Source organism: Vulpes lagopus, chromosome 1 (assembly GCF_018345385.1).
Source record: "Vulpes lagopus strain Blue_001 chromosome 1, ASM1834538v1, whole genome shotgun sequence".
Lineage (NCBI taxonomy): Eukaryota > Metazoa > Chordata > Mammalia > Carnivora > Canidae > Vulpes > Vulpes lagopus.
In genome coordinates, this window is record NC_054824.1 from 24,069,936 (window position 1) to 24,088,326 (window position 18,391).

An 18,391-nucleotide genomic window follows, 5' to 3' on the forward strand; every position below is an offset into this window, starting at 1 on the left:
ACACTATATATATTTTCCCCTGGTCTGTTTTTTGTTTTAGACTTTATTTATGGTGGTTTTGGCCATGTGATAGTAACAGCTTTTATTAAGAAAGTAACTTCTGTTTTTTTATCAACGAAAACAATTTGTTCTCAATTTATACAATTAAAAGAATAAATATAAATAAAAATTACTAGATTTTTTACCACTTAAATTAAGCTATATAAACTTAACGTTCTGGTGCATCCCATTCTAGCCTTGTTTGTTTGTAGATGTATCTGGACCTGTATGTCTGTGACATTATAAATTTAAGTCATTCATCCCAGTGGTTTATAAATTTCTGTTTTTTAGTAGTAGAACTCTTTTAAAAATAAAAGTCTTAGAATAGTTTCCCAGTATGTAATAGATAAAAGACATACTTTAATTGAGGACAATTCTGTCCTCTCTGTGGCTTCTGAAGCTGGTCCTTAAGTTGCTAGAGTTCTACAAACCACTGCTAAAGTCCATTCTGTTTTATACTTTGCTTTAAAAAACCTGACAGCACTAAGTGATTATTTTCCTCCATAATTACGGTATTTTTCACCTACATCCTATTGACTAGCTGTCTAGTTTTCTATTATATAGATATGCTCTAAGACGCTTAACTAATTTATCATTGAGCATTTATATTTTTATGTGGTATTTTTCCTGTCTTAGAAAACATCGCCACCACCATAAATAGTCTTATACCTAGGTCTTTGGGAACAAATTTTAGAAAGCAGAATTGCCGGGATGAAGATTAACCGCTTTAGGTTTTTAGTACAAACTATCATTCTGAAAGGTAGATGCTCATCTCCTCGATTCTCATCAGTACGGAGTGTTTTCTTAATTTATAGTTTTTGCCAAACTTTGGAACTTAAAAATCTTAGAGTTACTGGAGATTTAAAAAGTGGTAAGGCATAGCCCAGTTTTGCCTGATTGATGCCCTGTAACCACCCTGCCCCTGGCCCACATTTCTGTTTCCTGAACTCCTGGTCCAGCTGCTTGAGTTGTTAGCCAAGTCCAGTCTGAATCACAACCCCCACATTTCCTACCCAGAGCTTATCCTTAGTACAGAACTCCATTAACTTCTGACAGGAAGTTCCAGTGGCATTAGCCCTATTGTTGCATGTTTTTACACTGTGAAAATGTAGCACTATAGCAAGGGGGAATTTAGAAAATGGGTTGCTGCAGATAAGTTTAAAAACAGAGTTTATTTGCTATTACCTGGAGTTTTTTGGATGTTGGCATTTACTTGTTTTGAACCATGGTACTGTTATCATGAGAAACTAAGAGATAGCAAGTTCTGCTTTGTTTATTTAAGCACCTCAGCAAAGGCAAAGAAGTTTCCTTTCAAATGTGTGACTTTTCAGGAAATTATCAATGAGTGGGATGAACAGGAACGCATAGCCCAAGAGAAGGCCGAGCAGGAGAGCAGCCTATACAGATATAGGAGCAGAAACTCCAGGACAGCCCTGAGCGAGGAGGAGGAGGAAGAACGGGAGTTCAGAAAGCAGTTCCCACTTCATGAAAAGGTTGGGTGGTGGTAACAGGGTTTGTTTTGGAACAATTTCCCTTGATACCACCTGTGTTACCTTTGAATGGTTTGATTATCTATCTTTTTACCATATCTTTATGTAAGTCATTACTTCGTTTTCTTGATTGTTCACACTCCATCTTTGCCCTTTCCTTTTTTGTTAAAACGATTTAATTTTTAGAAGTTCATTTGCTCTAATGTTATTGACAGGATTTTGCAGATATTCTAGTAGAACCAACACTGGACGAGAAGAAGGGAACTTCAGATGTGCAAGAAGAGGGAGCAGCCACAGACCCTGCCCTCTTCTCCCAGAGCTCAATGCAGGCTGTGATGTTGATTCACCAGCAGCTTTGCCTCAACTTCGCTCGGTCCCTCTGGTACCAACAGCCTCTACCGCCACATGAGACAAAGCATTACCTTGGCCTGTTTCTGTCCTGCTATCAAACTGGGGCATCTCTTGTGACACACTTCTACTCTCTGATGGGTATGACAGTTTACTTTTGTGTTATACTTTTGGGGAATGCAAATGAATAAATAGGATTACTACTTCTGGAGCAGTTAGTCATTACCTTCTTGTTTTTTTACTGAATTCCTTGTTGAGGTCGTTTCCTTAGCTTAAGAGACTCAGGCTACTTCAAAAAACTTGATTTAAAATTCTGCAATAGTGGATTTTTCTCCTCTGAATACTTTGGAGTGAAGGGATTTAAAAAATAAGGATATAGACTTAGTTTGAGTGGTTTTGTTCCTCAATATTATTTCTAATTTGCTTCTAATAGCTTCAGTGGTTTTCAAAACATGTGTTCCTGGGAGCATCCTGGGGACTCAGAAATTAATCTTACAGAATATTGTTTGGTTCAGTTCCCTGTATGACCTTGGGAGTTATTCCTTGGCTATTAGAAAGGAGGCTTTAGATTTCATTTCTGCCTACCAAGATAGCCACAAAAACCAGGAAATAGAATCAATCAAACCAAACTCTGTATCTCTTGATAACAGTAGGCAATATCTGAGTTCCTCTATGTATCCCAAACACTTGGCAGATTTTGGTGACATTCCTGTGATACTAGGGTCCTCCTAGTCCTTTAGGCCTATGTTGCTCCGGGCATGAATGGCTTTAAAATATCTTCATTATTTCTGAACACGTTTTTGTCATCTTTGTACCTTGGTATCTCAACCTACTGAGTCTACTGAGTTCGCTGACTTTACTATGATGTTAACTTCATAGGAGCTGAGCTGAATGACCAACTCTTGGGCAGCCAACTTTTGGCTTGCACCCTCTCCTATAACACTCTGTTTGGTGAGGCAACCTCGGATCTAATAGTGAAGCCTGATGGGCCCTATGACTTCTACCAGCACCCCAATGTCCCAGAAGCAAGGCATTGTCAACCTGTGCTTCAGTGTTTCTCAGAGGCTGTTAGTCAGCTACTGCAGGATTGGCCAGAACACCCAGCTCTCGAACAGGTAGGGCAGCTGGTGGGAAGGGAGCACTGAGGATATGATCTCTGCCGTCTCTAAGGGCATTCATGTATACATTTCAGTGTATAAACAAAGATTCACAGAACCCCACTTCAGTGGGACACTACTCACTGCAGGATGGACATACCAGTTTGTATAGCTATTGTATAAATGATATTTCAAATTCCACTAATTTTATTTGTTGATCAGGTTTGCTGTCCACATGTTAAAATACTGCTATATTGCTCTGTTTATTCAGATACCTATGTATATTAGCAAAGGCCTGGCTTTTTCACTATCAGCAGTTTTAACAGAGACTTTACTCTGTAGTCTTCAGCCAATTTTTTAATAACTCTTACAACAGAGAGTGGTTAAGAGAGATTATCTGGGGGCACCTGCTGGTCAGTCAGAAGAGCTTGTGACTCTTGATCTCTAGGTCGTGAGTTCAAGCCCCATGTTGGCTGTAGGGATTAATAAAAAAACAAATCTAAAAAGTAATGATCTTCTCAAACTCCATGTTTTTTCTAGAGTAATACAACAGATAAAGTGTTTCTCTTAGATCCACATTCCTAGAAGTTTCCTCCATGGCTGTAGCAGGTGCAAAGCAGGGACCTTGCATAAAAATTTCATTAGGCCTCTCTTCAGTACTTTGGGTGATTGATATACCCACAGAGATGCCTAGATCTTTTTTCTTCTTTTAATGCAGCTGCTGGTTGTAATGGATAGGATTCGTAGTTTCCCACTTTCCAGTCCCATCTCAAAGTTCCTGAATGGCTTAGAGATCCTTCTCGCAAAGGCACAGGTAAGATAATTCTCTTTCCCTCTCTCATTTTAGTTAGTAGTCAATTGAAAAAAGATTATCTTGTAGTAAAGTTATTGTTAGAGGACAGAAGTTATACTTTTGGCTTGGAGAGAGGGATAAGCTTCCCTGGTTTTTCTGGCATGGGGTCAGATTATTACAAGTAAAACAGTTGCCTTGTGGGGCACGTGAGGGACTTGCCTCCCCTATTCTCAAGGATAGGATGCCATATCCATTGGTACCGGGACCTCCCTCTGCCAGGGCTTCCAGGTAGGCTTCCAAACTAGCTGAGTGCCTGGACATGTCCCCCTCCATCCTCTCACAGCTCTTGAAGTATCTGGTGCTTCCCTGATTATCAAACTAGGGCTCTGCACTTTGGAGCAGTCACATGTCTGACAATAGGAATTCAGACTCAGCTCCCCAAATCCTTTGCTGTTTGCCTATACTTGGCTCTTCTGGAGTTCTGTCAGGTAACCAGAAACAACTTGAAGCTTGATACACTAGATGTAAACTCATTGCTATTGGTAAATTGCCATAAAAGTTATTTAGGGGTCTGGTGGTCTTTACTCAAAGACAAAAAAAGTCTAAGATATTCCAGAGGGTGGGAGATGATTAAGAAATTGAATAATGGCCATAGTAAATTTTATCTTTGCTTTTATTAGGATTGGGAGGAGAATGCAAGTCGAGCTGTCTCTCTGAGGAAGCATCTCGATTTAGTCAGTCAGATGATCATTCGTTGGCGTAAACTGGAACTGAAGTAAGTGATAATCTGTCACTTCCCTTCCCCTCCCAAACTAATGCTGTAGAGACACTTGTCTTTTGATAATTTGTTTATGTAGTAAGACTGAGAATGTACTTTTCGGTTATTAATCACAGAATTAAAAGCAGGGCATTAAAATGGTCTCAGTAGAGACCAGACAGCAGCATACATTTCCAAGGCAGCAAACTAGGTGGCTTCTTCACCTCCACCTTAGGAGGAGAGACTAGGGAACGTTTAGCTTCTGCTTCAGTGGTTTCAGATCTTTCAAATGGGTTTCCTTAAACGTCTCTTTGACCTCTTCTCTCACATTTCAGCTGCTGGTCTATGAGTTTGGATAATACTATGAAGCGCCATACTGAGAAATCCACTAAACACTGGTTCTCTATCTATCAGATGCTTGAGAAGCACATGCAGGAACAAACAGAGGAACAGGAAGGTAACACCTGTCCATAAATTCCCTGCATATTTAAAAGTTTCAGGCTAATTGGAGAGTGCTGCAAAGTGTAGGATTTACTTGTTTGCCTTGTTTCCTGGCACCACTGCTTTTACATGGAATTCATCATTTGACTTGATAGTATTCCTGAGAGTTTTAAGTGACTTTGTTCAAATTGTAGAGAGCTGGTTGTAAGATAAGGTTTCCTTATTCTCTGTATCCAAGAGACAAGTCACAATGAAGATTTCTCTCCTTAGGTACTAGTTGATGTCCTTTAGTTAAAAGTATTTCATTTTATGCTTAAAAAAACATCTTATATTCAGTTTCATAATTTGCTGTGACTGCATTTATCACATATCCTGCCTGCAGCTGTTTTTATATCAGCTTGGAATTTATCTCTAGTCCTTTGCTTCAAAGTTTTGCTTTGAAACATTAAGTGGTCTGTACTTGCCTGCCATCCTTCAGTGTGTCCCATAGTAGATTAGATGCATGTTATAAATCCAGAATGATAGTTGCAAGTACATGTGTTTTCCACTTTGAATCTCTAAAGATGACAAACAGATGACCCTGATGTTGCTGGTCAGCACATTACAAGCATTTATTGAAGGATCCTCACTGGGAGAATTCCACGTACGACTTCAGATGTTACTGGTTTTCCATTGTCATGTCTTGTTGATGCCTCAAGTTGAAGGAAAGGGTAAGGAGGGTGTGTGTGTGTGTGTTTCTTTTACACTACGCTATTTACATGGTTAGGCTTTGAATTCTCCATGAGATAGGTATCTTGTTGCATACCAAGTTTTATTTATTTATTCACAAAGATTTTATTTATTTATTTGAGAGAGTGAGAGCATGCATGAGTGGAAGAGGGGCAGAGAGAGAATCTCAAGCAGACTCCACACTGAGTGTGGGGCCTCATGTGTGGCTCTATCCCACAACCCATGAAATCATGACCTGACGGAAACCAAGAGTCAGATGCTTAACTGAGCCACCTGTATGGCATCTCTGCATACCAGCCACGGTATGGCATCTCTGCATACCAGGTTTTAAATAAGATCCTTTTGGGGAAGCCTGGGTGGCTCAGCAGTTTAGCGCCACCTTCAGCCCAGGGCCTGATCCTGGACACCCAGGATCAAGTTCTGCATCGAGCTCCCTGCATGGAGCCTGCTTCTCCCTTTGCCTGTGTCTTTGCCTCTCTATCTCTCTGTCTCTCTCATGAATAAATAAATAAAATCTTTAAAGATAAATAAGATACTTTTAGTCATCTTTTACTTTGAAGTGATTCACATTAGATACAGAGAATAACATTATAAAGTACAAACTGGTTATAGATGAAGCCCTGACTAGTGGACTCTGCCAGAGATTAATTGCCAAATTCAGATCTTGGGAACCAGTGTGTTGAGGCTACAGATCTTTCTGTCTAGACAGTGTAGATGTCCTGCTAAGCTTTTGCTTGATCGAGGGCATAATTAGATTCTTTGATCTAGTGAGAGCTCTGCTACATGTCAAGTAACTGCACATAAAACACTGTTAATTACTGTCCCTGACCACACCTATTTGGATGAAACAAAACCACGACTATAGGTTGTATGTGAATGAGCAGCCAGGGTGAACCTTTTAATTCACCATCTTTTAAGATGGGCTCAGTTTCTGCTTACTTTATGTTGAGATTCCAAGAAAGGGTTTGAAATTGTGTTCAGTGGAACATCTGATTACACCATCTTTAAGAACAAAAGTGCAAAAAATTCAGTACAAGCTGAAATTTAAAAATGGGCTGGTGTTGACAGTGTGCCTGCTTCTCTGGGAACAGCTAGACTCAGGCTCCCCAATGAGCTATTAAATAATCTACCTGTGGAATGTTGTGCTATAATCTCATGGTCTTAAAAGTAATGAGGAAGGAGCATCACTGAAAGTTGGAGCCCATAGGTGTGGCAAGTAGCATATGCAGCAAGTGTGTGGTGTTTTTGTTTCCTTTTCATTTCTTCCAGATTCACTTTGCAGTGTTCTGTGGAATCTGTACCATTATTACAAGCAATTCTTTGACCGGGTCCAAGCCAAAATTATGGAACTTCGTTCTCCCCTTGAGAAAGAACTTAAAGTAAGATTAGCAATTGTCATGATCATTCTTGGGAGAATAAAATCAGTAAATTCTTTTTGGTTCTGTTCTTTTATCTATTTAACTGTGAGGCCGGGGGGCTCTCGGGAGTGGAAGAGAGCATTGCAACTGCCAAGTAGGATGGCAAGATTTACATTTTGTGGCGTTGGCTCCATTACTGACCTGTCCAGGGGTTTGAGAGGTTAGTGGAGTCAAAGGCTCCTCAAGAGGATTGCCACATACTTCTTTTAGTGCTCCCTCACCTGCTCTTGCCCAGGCTGATTATCCACCTCAGAGGAGTGTTATTTAGTGTTGAGTGCTATCAGGATGCCTTGGGGAAAGGAGGGCCCTGTCTTTTGAGAACTCTGTGGTTATGGAACCAACCGTGGCACAAACAGCACATATCAGGTGACCTGTTGATTGTGGCAGCACTCTTTTCATTGCTTTGTGACAAATAGGTGGTTCCTTTTTTGGACTTGTTTACTGGTACATAGTCTGGTATTTGGGATGGAGTGGGCTCTGGTCTTTGGCAAACAGATGATTTAGAAAGGAACAGAATAACACCAGCTTGATAACCCATTCCTTGATCTTCATTTATCTTTCAGGAATTTGTTAAAATATCCAAGTGGAATGATGTCAGCTTCTGGTCCATTAAACAATCTGTGGAAAAGACACACAGGTAATTCATTTTTTAAAAATTGGAGGGTGACGGGGTGCTTTGGTATCCCAGTTGGTTAAATGTCCAACTCCTGATCTCAGCTCAGGTCTTGATTTCAGGGTCATGAGCCCAAGCCCTGCGTTGGGCTCCATGCTGGGTGTGGAGCCTATGAAAAAAAAATGGGGGGAACCAAAGCTCAGAACTTTTGTATGCTAGATAGCAAGACTACATTGTTAATGTGGCCTGATGTAGTGTTGCCTTGAACTTATTATGAAGCACTAGATTGTTTTGGTGTGGCTTTTCAACAGCACCGTAACACCCAAAGCAAAATCTGTGTGCAAAAGGAATTGGTGTGCCTTGAGACAAAGCAGGCTAAGCACTGTAGAAGGGTTGAGTCTTTTGTCACCTACTAGCTGTTTTAGCTTGAGTGAAGTGATCCCACCATTCCTAACTTTAGGTTTTTCTTCTAGAAAAGGGAGATGACAATACCTGCCTTACTTTTCCTTAAAAACAAACAGGATGATTATGAATATCTAAGTAGTTCATGTATACAGTACGTATAGGTTATTAAGTTATGTATGTATGCGTTTTGCCACTTTTACATTTCCTCGCTTTCCACCCATTTTTCCCTCCTCATCTGTCATTACTTGGGGCCAGGACCCTCTTTAAGTTCATGAAGAAATTTGAAGCTGTCCTGAGTGAACCCTGCCGGTCATCCTTGGTGGAGAGTCACAAGGAGGAGCAGCCTGACTTTTTGTCACAGCCAGCAGCCACTAGTGAGGCATCCTCCATTCAGAGTCTGAACAAGGCACTGAGGGAGACCCTGTTGGCCCGGCCGGCAGCTGCACAGGTATATCTCATAAGACAGTGTTTGCTTATTCCTGCCTAGTCAGGGGAGATGTGTGCTTTCTCTGTAGGGGGTGTTCCTAGAACTAGGCAAGGGAATGCCTTTGAAATATTGCTCTTTGGACAAGTACAGCATTTGTATGTCTGCCTGACACTGCTGCATGGTAATGCAGAAAGCATTGATCCTGGTACTGAAAGTTTAATGGTCACGTATGAGAAGTAAGTATTGTGCTCACCTGTGAAGATTTCATCTACCTGTGACAGAAGACTCGAAGCATCAGTTGAGGAGTACGCCACTGAAGCTGCCGCACAGGGAGTGACTGTATGCAGTACTCTGTTGATTTTAGTGGTTGCTGATGACCATGATATAAATTCTCTTATTGTGGCCAGTTTCAAGCACCAGCAGTTAAGAGTTGGCTTGCAAAATTCCAGAAAATATAATAGTCCTGGAGAGCTTGGGTGAGCAGATCTGTTATAGGATGTATGTTCTCACATCATATCCTTAGATGTAAAGAGCTCTGGGATCAAGGAGCACACCTCAAGAGAGCAATAGCTTTTGCTTTCTTACTATATTTCCTATCTTGGGTCCATAGAGTAAGCAGTGAAGGTCCTCAAGCTATTTTTGGTATTTTCGCAGTACAGAAAGCATAATAGAAATTGAGCATATAGCCATGATATGGCTCTACAAATGATATGGGTGCCAAGTTTACTTTCTTTTGATTATATTCATCAACTCACTGATTTCTGTCCTGATGACCAAAAATTTTTATTTGCTCTTGATGGCAACATAGGAGTTTCAGGGATTCTAAAGGAAAAACAAAAACAAAAAACAAAAACAAAAAAAGAAAATAGACCCTTGTGGGTGAAAGCTTTCCCCTTTATTGGATGTCTGGGTTCCTGATAATTGAACTGTCAGGAAGTGGAGGGTGGGGAGAGATGGTTAGAAGTAGGATTTGTGTGGCTGAGAAATGCACTGCAGCACAGTACCATAAAGATAGCAGTGTTACTACATTCAGAGATGAGGACTGGAGCCTTCTTATGGCTAGCACAGGTAGCATTGGCTTGGGGTACAAGAGCTCCTTCTACAGTGATCTCATGTAGAGCAGCAGGAGGGGTTTCTGAATATCCAGGACACATGCCTTTTTCATTTTGATGATGCTGCTTTTTGTGAGACTTCAGAGATGGGGAGGAGAGAGTTTAATATTTGCTGAGCCAGGTATGTTTGGAGGGGTGTAGCATTTAAATTTAGCACATGTGCAAGTTAGTGCTATTACTGTTGTTCTTGGCAGTGAGACTAACTTGTGCTTTGTCTCACAGGCTGTGATTCCAGAACAGTGTCAGGGTGCTCCTTTTCCTTCAGAGGGAGAGCTGCTGCGTCGCCTGCCAAAGCTCATGAAACGAATGAGGAAGATGTGCCTGACATTCCTGAAGGAAAGCCGTCTGCCTCACCTAGTGGAGAGCCTCGATCACTTCACTGGTGGGTACCAGCAGCCAGGGCAGAGGGTGGGGTTTGCTCTCTGTTTTCCCCAGTCCCCAAAGAGGGTGGAAATTTGTTATGTATGCCCTTTTTTGATCTCTTGAATAGTGTTGAGTAGTTAATTGAATTAAACAAGTGGGCTAAAAACTAACAGATCCCAGATGCAGGAGCCATAATTTTCATCTTGTCTTCCTTTAATGTAAACTAATGCTATGTTATGCCATTTTCTACAATAGCCTTGTCTATATCAGCTCTCTTTGGTTGGAGAGATGGATTTCCCAGAGTCTGTAAGCTATCCCTACCTCTCAAACTGTTGTCTCTCTGTGGATGAATCTTCTTTCATTTAAGTTTTCTTGTTTTCTCCACTGTGGAGAAATGGAGCAATTTCATCTCCCTGGTTGTCCTCACATAGGGAAGTTGAGAGTCAAGATTTGCTTTGTAGTATAACAGCAATGACTGAGGAACAGATTTTAGAACTTAATAGATTGAGGTCTTGGCAACCTTTCACCATTATCCTTCTCCCCTTTCATCCCTAGTGAGTGTAGTGTCAGTAGTGTCAGGTCCTTTAGTGAGGCTACAGTCTGACCTCAGGGAGCTCTTTATCTTTAAAACTTGTTAGAAGAATAGCCTAATAATCTCCATTCTCAAGATAACCTTCCCTACCCTAAGCCTGATGACCAGGATCAACAGAAGGTTCCATGTGGATCCTCTGGAAAAGGCACCCACTCTGTGACATAATTCTCTAACACTCCTGCAGTGTCTGTATGCAGTACATTTGCTGACTACTGGAAGGCTAGATGGCCCGTGTTAAGTTTGTTAGGGCTACCTTAACAAAGGTGATTTAAGAGAAATTAATTTTCACTCAGTTTTGAGGTTAAACATACAAAAACAAAGTACTAGCAGGTTTGGTTTCTTCTGAGGCCTCTCTTCTGACCCACCCAGGCTGACCCCCTCCTAGTCCATTCTTTAAGTAAATGGACTTTAGAAAGTGATGAGACCTCTCTGAGCCTCTCCAAGCAGCTAGAAATCAATGCTTCTGGAGTTGTACGGTATAAAGGAACATCTACCAGGAACTAGGTATAGGATAGGAGCTCAGTATGTATCATATTTATGGGAAATTTATCTCAGATGACTTAAATTCTTAACAATTGCTGCACATAGTGCTAAACAAGTGCTTTCTGCCCGATCTAATATAAATCCCTAGATTAAAAAAAAAAAAAAACAACTACTTTTATTTGGGTTGTTTGTTGAGATAAAATCCATGATTTTTTATTTTCTATTTCCATGCATCTTGATTCCTTTAGTTTAGAATTTACAAAGTGCTAGGGACTATGCTAGTTGTCAGAGCCTTAAATATGAACGTCATCTGGTTCTTATTTTCCATAATGTACTGAATCTTGAGTATTGGTTTTAACACATGACTAAGCCCTTGTGATTTCAGTATTGCCTCATTATCTCCTCAGGTGAAGTGATTTCCTCTGTAGGTGAACTGCAGAGCTTAAAGGTGGAGCCCTCTGCAGAGAAGGAGAAGCAACGATCAGAAGCCAAGCACATTCTTCTGCGGAAGCAGCGAGCTTTAGCAGACCTCTTTCAACACCTTGCAAAAACTGGTAAGATTATTGCTTGAAACCTGATGGAGAATGATGGTCAGCTATTAGCAGGGGAAACAACGTGAGTGATTTAGGGGAAATTTCTAGAGACGGTTGATGGTGGGAAACAGAAGGTATGTAGGCAAGATTTTGAAATGCCATTCTGAGAGTACAGTCATACATATGAAATTCCTCTGATGAACCATTTGTGATTTCCAAATATTTTCACAGTTTTGTAATGAAGTTTCTCAAAAACCATGCTTTATTTTCATCACCATATGTTGTATGGCACCCACCCTTTCAACATAACTTAGAAAGCAACATTTCTCAAACTTTAGTGCATGTACAAATGACTTGAGGAATCTCGTTAAGTGTAGTAGTTCTGTTTCAGGTGCAGGGCAGGGCCTGAGAGCCTGTTTTTTTTTAAGAAGCTACTGGGTTGTGCTGTTCCAAGGACTTTATTTTGAGTAGCAATGATGGTGGGATGGGATGAGGCATGGCACATTCATTCTCTTCTGAGTTTCTTAAACACATGATATTTATTTCCCAGGTTTGTCATATCGCAAAGGTCTTGCCTGGGCCCGTTCAAAAAACCCTCAAGAGATGCTTTATCTTCACCCATTAGATGTCCGGAGCGCGTTGTCTATAGTCAGCACTCAGGAAGCTGATTCTAGGTTTGTTTTTTAAATTATAAACGGAGCAAGTTATTTAAGCCTCCATGTCCTTATTTGCCAAAATGGGTACAGAATATCTCTCTCCTAGTGTTGGTGTACAGATAACATTTAGAAAAGTCCCTGGCTTAGGATCTGGCTTGTGGTAAGCATTCGTTCAATAAGAGTTCATTCTTTTTCCTTTTCCTTTTCCTTTTTCTTTTCCTTTTCTTCCTTTCTCCCTCCTTCCCTCCCTGCCTCCATCTAACACCCAACATGGGGTTTGAACTCTTGATCCTGAGATCAAGAGTTGTATGCTCTATTGATGGAGCCAGCTAGTACCCCCCCACACACACACTTTTTTAAAAGTATCTTTTCCTTTCCTCCTTGTATTCACCTCTCCCATTATATTTTTGGTCCTTTGATTTTCCTAAGGTCTCTTCACTTGATTTCAATTCACAGGTGAAAATCCATGAGAGAATGGCCACATTTGTAGCTGTTCCCTGTACATAGGTTCTTTATAATTTCTAATATATTCTTGAATTTGAGAACCTTTTGAGACAGAACTGTGTTCATAACTATGGCAGAGGTGGTTGTAAATGATGATTTGCTCACCTGGGTATGCATACATTTGTATTTTGTTTGCCAATGGTCCTCTCAATGCTTTAAATTTTAATTCAGCGGTCCTCTCAATGCTTTAAATTTTAATTCAACACAACATTGTAAAAAATAGAAATTATTTTTTAAGTCTTTTTAAGCAATCTCTACACCCAACGAGGGGCTCAAACTCATAACCTTGAGATCAAGAGTTACATGTTCTTCTACTTGAGCCAGGCAGTCACCCCAAAAGTAGAAATTTTACATAAATATTCTGGATTTCAGTTTTTCAGAAAGATTTGGCCAAGTGGGTTCACTTTCCCATGTAGTCAGAAGTTAAAACTGTAGCTCCCTCCTTTTGACAGGACATATGCTCTTCAGATCATTGTGGTCTTCAGCAATACCTTTTGTGTATTCCACATTGAAGTCAGTTGTCATTGGCATGTATCATTTTGTGCTTGGCTGTCCTTAATCATTTATATTATCTGCTTGGCCCCTATAGCATCAGAATTTATGACCCTTAGCCTTCCACTCCTAAGATAGTTACAAAGTTTTCATTAAGGAAACTATATTGTCATCATAATTTATTTCCCTACTATCCTTCCAGTGCTGAGTATATAACACATTTTTCACATAAAGGGCTGACAAGTACCTGACTGAATGAGACCGCACAGAAATAAATTTATTCACACACTTGACTTTGAGTTGTGATTAAACAATCTCAATCTCTGAGTCTTCAGGATCTGCGCTGGGAAATAGTGGTTTTATTTAAGTAAATCATGTTGATTTCTTTTCTAGACTGCTTACAGAAATCTCATCTTCATGGGATGGATGCCAGAAATACTTCTTTCGCTCTCTTGCACGGCACGCCAGACTTAGTGCAGCCTTAGCAGCTCCTGTCAAGGTAGGTGACAGAACCCCAGAGATTTTGCAGAAACCCAAAAAAAGCTCCTGTTGTTCCCCTAGGGTAGCATTCTCAAGTCTTGTTAAGTGATCAGAGTACATTACCGAAAGTGACTGAGTTTTTTGTAGAACATCATTAAACTTAATATAAATCAGATTTGGCCAATTTTGTGTTTAATCATGGAGCATTTTATCATAAATTCTGTTACTTACATTTGCCAGCAAGACCCAATGCATAAGAAAAGTTAAGTCAAAAAAGCTTCAAGTGAGAATGCCATCTTCAGGTATTTTTTTCTCTTTGTGAATTGAGAAAAGACTACTAATTTTGATGTTAAGTCTAGTTCCTATTCATGGAACATCTGGACGCATAATTCGAAAAGCACTGCTCAAAAAGATGAATGCGTTGCTTCTAGACTGCAGTCTATATCCAAAGCTTATCTACGCAAGGGGCACTTTCCCCAGAGAGGATTAGATGAACCGGCTCTCTAATGACACCTGCATAGGTGGTGGTGTTTGCCAGCGGCAACCTTGGCATGCTTCCTTCTCCCCGTCAGGAGTTGGGCATGAGCAACGTTGAGCGGTGCAAAGGGTTCTCGGCACATTTGATGAAGATGCTTATTCGACAGCGGCGCTCCCTGACCACGCTGACTGAGCAGTGGATCCTCCTCAGGTATTTGCTAACTAGTTAGTAGGATTTGTGGCATGAATTAGGAAGAATTGTTCGAGTCCGCTCTCATGTGAAATGAAATTTGAGGCTCAGAGATGTAGGTGGGGGTTCTCTTGGCTCTGTCCCTTGCTCTTGGTGATCTGCTTCTGCTCTGTGGTTCTGGTACCACCTCTTGGGAGAATGGGCCCTGGAGGAGGAGCTCCGGGCTGAAGTACACCCAGGTCTGGATTGAGGGGGTTTGTGGTTGACAGTCTATCTGGCTGTGTGACAGGATTGTGTTTATGGTATTGGAGTATCTGTCTCTGAACACAGATCAGATTTGTGATTGTTTCCATTCATTAGGCTTTTTGGATCACAGAGTTGCAATTTACTGAGCCATACACAGATGCTTCTCATTGGAAATAGATATTTAAAAGATGAGGACAGTTAGGAAGGCTGTCATCTATTTGTTGAGTGGATTGTTGGCTGAAAGGTAGTATTTCCAGACTATATACACACTTTGGCTACAGCTGTTTTCTTCTTTACTCATAAGGGTTTATCTAACAAAGTATACTACAATTACTTGGATTTTCTTTTTTTTAAATAATGGTTGAGATCACTGCAGTGGTGTGACTATGTTGGGTGTGATAAGCTGTAAGGGAATAGATAAGCAGTGAGTTTTGATACTTGTGAAAGACTGAAGAGCCTCCTTTCAGTCTTCAGAAGGATGTGTTTAATTAAGTGTATTAAAAGGCATTTAACAGACTTCTTATCTGTGGGGGATCCTGTCTTCTTGATTATGTGAAAAAGCCCATACTTTGTTTAGAAATAAATGAATTTCCTGTTTAAAACAACATGGTGACACAGTGTTTTCCCTGTTGGTTTCTCGGCACAGGAACCTCCTTGGCTGTGTGCAGGAGATTCATAGCAGGCTGACTGGCCCATTGGTGTACCCAGTGGCCTTCCCTCCTCAGGATGGTGTGCAGCAGTGGACAGAAAGGCTGCAGCACCTAGCCATGCAGAGCCAGATCCTGCTGGAGCAGCTCTCCTGGCTCCTCCAGTGCTGCCCCAGTGCAGGGCCAACTCCAGGCCGAGGTGATGCCCAAGCACAGGGTCAGCCTTCTGCTGCCTACCCAGAAGGACCAGACCTCACTGAGGGACGGTTTTCCAGAGCAGTACAGGACCTCGTCCCATCAGAACTGAGTTATCCATCCCCAGTACCTCGAAATCAGCTGCCCTCTGGTTGCTTGATGCGTAAACAGGACCAAGTTTGGCAACAGTCAACTGCAAGATTAACAGAGATGCTGAAAACTATTAAAACAGTAAAAGCTGATGTGGACAAAATCAGGCAGCTGTCCTGTGAGACTCTCTTTCATTCTTGGTGAGTGTGCCTATGTCTTTACTGTCTCTCTCTATGCTCAGGTACTTGATCAAGGTTTAGTAATGAGAGCAAGTGATGAAAGGGATTTTGCTTTAATTCTGTTTTTCTGTGGACTTTCATGGTGCTTTGTGGCATATATTTCACTATTAATCTTGAAATGGAGTGAATTTTCCCCTGCTTAAATTTTAGTGGTTGGAGGGAGGTGTGTGTGTGTGTGTGTGTGTGTGTGTGTGTGTGTGTGTGTGTGTACGGTAGCCCCTTCCTCTCAACGTTGTGGCATTTCTCTTGTTGCAGGAAAGATTTTGAAGTTTGCTCTTCTGGGCTGAGTTGCCTATCCCAGATGTCAGTTCATTTGCAAGGCCTAGAGTCCTTGTTCATTATTCCAGGGATGGAGGTTGAGCAAACAGATCAACAAATGGCATTAGTTGAGAGCCTGGAATATTTAAGAGGAGAAATCAATAAAGCCACAGATGACTTTACTACCTGGAAGACACATCTACTTGCTTTAGGCAGCCAAGGCGGTAAGGACTGTCCTTCAACAAGGGAGTCAGAGCCCAGGGTAGGAGTGATGTCTTACAGATTTAAGTCCAGCCTATCCTAAAAACACATTATGTTTTGTTCCAGACATATCTATCCAGGTTTCTAAGACAGACAGGTATGGTTGGAACTCACAGCTTTTAACTATTGCTACCTCTTTTCTTTCAGTACCTTGCCTCTGAATTGATGATGTCACTTTGTAGCACATATGTAGGGAGGTGGCACAGGCTCACTCGCTGTTACAAACCATTCTCTCTTACACTGGAAAGTTGAGGGCTGATAACTAAGTTGGTGTTTATATGCACCATCATAACTATCTTCATATTTTTGGCATTCTTCCAGGAAAGCGTTCAATAAAAGATGGTAAACTCTTGTAGGTTTTATCTAGATAAGGAATAAGTCTCATTCACCTTTGTTTCAGCAGTTTGACACGGTGGCTCACCCATAGTAGGTACTTGATAGGTAGCTGTTTGTAAAAAATAACAAGTGAGAATTGTTAATTATTTCCAGAGACATTGAAGCAAATGATTGGGGTTTTTTTGTTTTGCACCATGTTACTTACTAGGAAACCAAATGTTGGAGGAAGGGTTTGTGGAAGATTTTTCAGAGCAAGTGGAAACTGCCATCAGGGCCATCCTTTGTGCCATCCAGAATTTAGCAGAAAGAAACAGTAAAAAGACAGAGGAGAACGCTGACCAAACAAGACCACAAGAAGAGGATGGTATGTCTGAAATCAGGCAAAACGATTTTTATATTTTATTTAATTTTGAAATATATTTTTGTGGCTAAATATTTAAGGACAGATGTTAGGAATGATGACTAGATGAATGGAGATGAAAAGAGTATTTTGTATTATTCATCATGTCTTCCTTTTCTGTGAATGAAAGAGGCAGCAGGCTTTGAAAGATTGCAATCAGGACATCTAACAAAACTCTTAGAGGAAGACTTACGGGCTGATGTGAGCGCTCTGCATGTTCAGAAAATAATTTCCGCTGTCTCTGAGCTGTTGGAGAGGCTGAAATCATATGGCGAGGATGGCATAGCATCAAAGCACACGGTAATATAGACTTCTTGCTATCTAGAGTGGGCTGAGCAAAGGCAGAGTGGGTCTCACTTTGCTCCATGTGGTTGGTCCCAAAGCAGGCCTTTGTGGCAAAAAAAAATCACTAAGTTTGATTTCTTTATGCATGTAAACATCACTGACAAACTTTGTAATTCTTAGGGCTTGCTAGCTAAGGGTTATAGTTGTAAGATGCACAGACGCAAAAAATGCCAGCAATCCAGAGTTGTCTATTTTCTTGGGATTCTTTCATACTCCACCACATACTCCTGGGTATTTGATCTTAATGTGGATGCTGCTGCTGTCCTCTAAGGCTGAATGGCCACACCCTGCAAATACCTTTCCCTTCACAACAAACCAGCAGAGGGGGAAGTTGCTGTGTCCATAAAAGTCCAGAGAAGCAATTTATTTTGTAGGATATCATAAGTCTCTAGTATTGCTTCCAGTGCTAACTTTGATTCCAAATAGAATTTGTATGTAAACGTCTTATTTAAAAGCAAAAACGAAAAACCTTGTTAACTAAGTGAAACTAAGTGACAGAATTTAAAATGTACTTTCGTGAGGGTTTGTGTAAACAAGGAGGAAATATCAGTGAGCATAAGGGTGTGTGTGTATAAGAGAAAATATACATAAAACTTACCATTAGTGGCATTTAGTAGGTTCAGTGTTGTGCAATTATTGTTGCTGTCTAGTTATAGAACATTATTATTACCCCAGAGAAAACCTGGTACTGGTTACTAGTGTGAACAGGCCTTGCGATCTTTTGCCCACAGTTCTTCAGCCAGTCCTGCTGCGTGTTGGTGCGTCTGGTGCCCATGCTCTCCAGATACTCAGACCTTGTCCTCTTCTTCCTGACTGTGTCTCTGGCAACTCACCGTAGCACTGCAAAGCTGCTCTCTGTGCTTGCCCAGGTCTTTACAGAGTTGGCCCAGGAGGTAAGGACTGTCCATGATCCTCCATACCCATTAGTGCTTGGG

At 41.0% G+C, this 18,391-nt stretch overlaps 1 protein-coding gene across 4 annotated transcripts in view; it reads left to right on the top strand.

The window, feature by feature from the left end:
* The window catches only part of MDN1 (midasin AAA ATPase 1), a 162,419-nt gene that overhangs the window by 117,500 nt on the left and 26,528 nt on the right, over positions 1–18,391 (top strand). For 3 of the 4 annotated variants that reach the window (XM_041757895.1, XM_041757899.1, XM_041757904.1), the window contains 20 exons: positions 1,371–1,532; positions 1,745–2,018; positions 2,757–2,992; positions 3,693–3,788; positions 4,448–4,542; positions 4,860–4,981; positions 5,529–5,675; positions 6,964–7,073; positions 7,676–7,749; positions 8,386–8,578; positions 9,892–10,051; positions 11,515–11,661; positions 12,191–12,314; positions 13,686–13,791; positions 14,345–14,460; positions 15,332–15,817; positions 16,112–16,338; positions 16,920–17,075; positions 17,242–17,411; positions 18,188–18,349. In XM_041757895.1, the coding sequence (XP_041613829.1) occupies positions 1,371–1,532; positions 1,745–2,018; positions 2,757–2,992; positions 3,693–3,788; positions 4,448–4,542; positions 4,860–4,981; positions 5,529–5,675; positions 6,964–7,073; positions 7,676–7,749; positions 8,386–8,578; positions 9,892–10,051; positions 11,515–11,661; positions 12,191–12,314; positions 13,686–13,791; positions 14,345–14,460; positions 15,332–15,817; positions 16,112–16,338; positions 16,920–17,075; positions 17,242–17,411; positions 18,188–18,349 (3,363 nt within the window). Of the gene's footprint in view, positions 1–1,370; positions 1,533–1,744; positions 2,019–2,756; positions 2,993–3,692; positions 3,789–4,447; positions 4,543–4,859; positions 4,982–5,528; positions 5,676–6,963; positions 7,074–7,675; positions 7,750–8,385; positions 8,579–9,891; positions 10,052–11,514; positions 11,662–12,190; positions 12,315–13,685; positions 13,792–14,344; positions 14,461–15,331; positions 15,818–16,111; positions 16,339–16,919; positions 17,076–17,241; positions 17,412–18,187; positions 18,350–18,391 lie in introns of those variants that run through there. The other variant, XM_041757912.1, reaches the window with a different exon arrangement.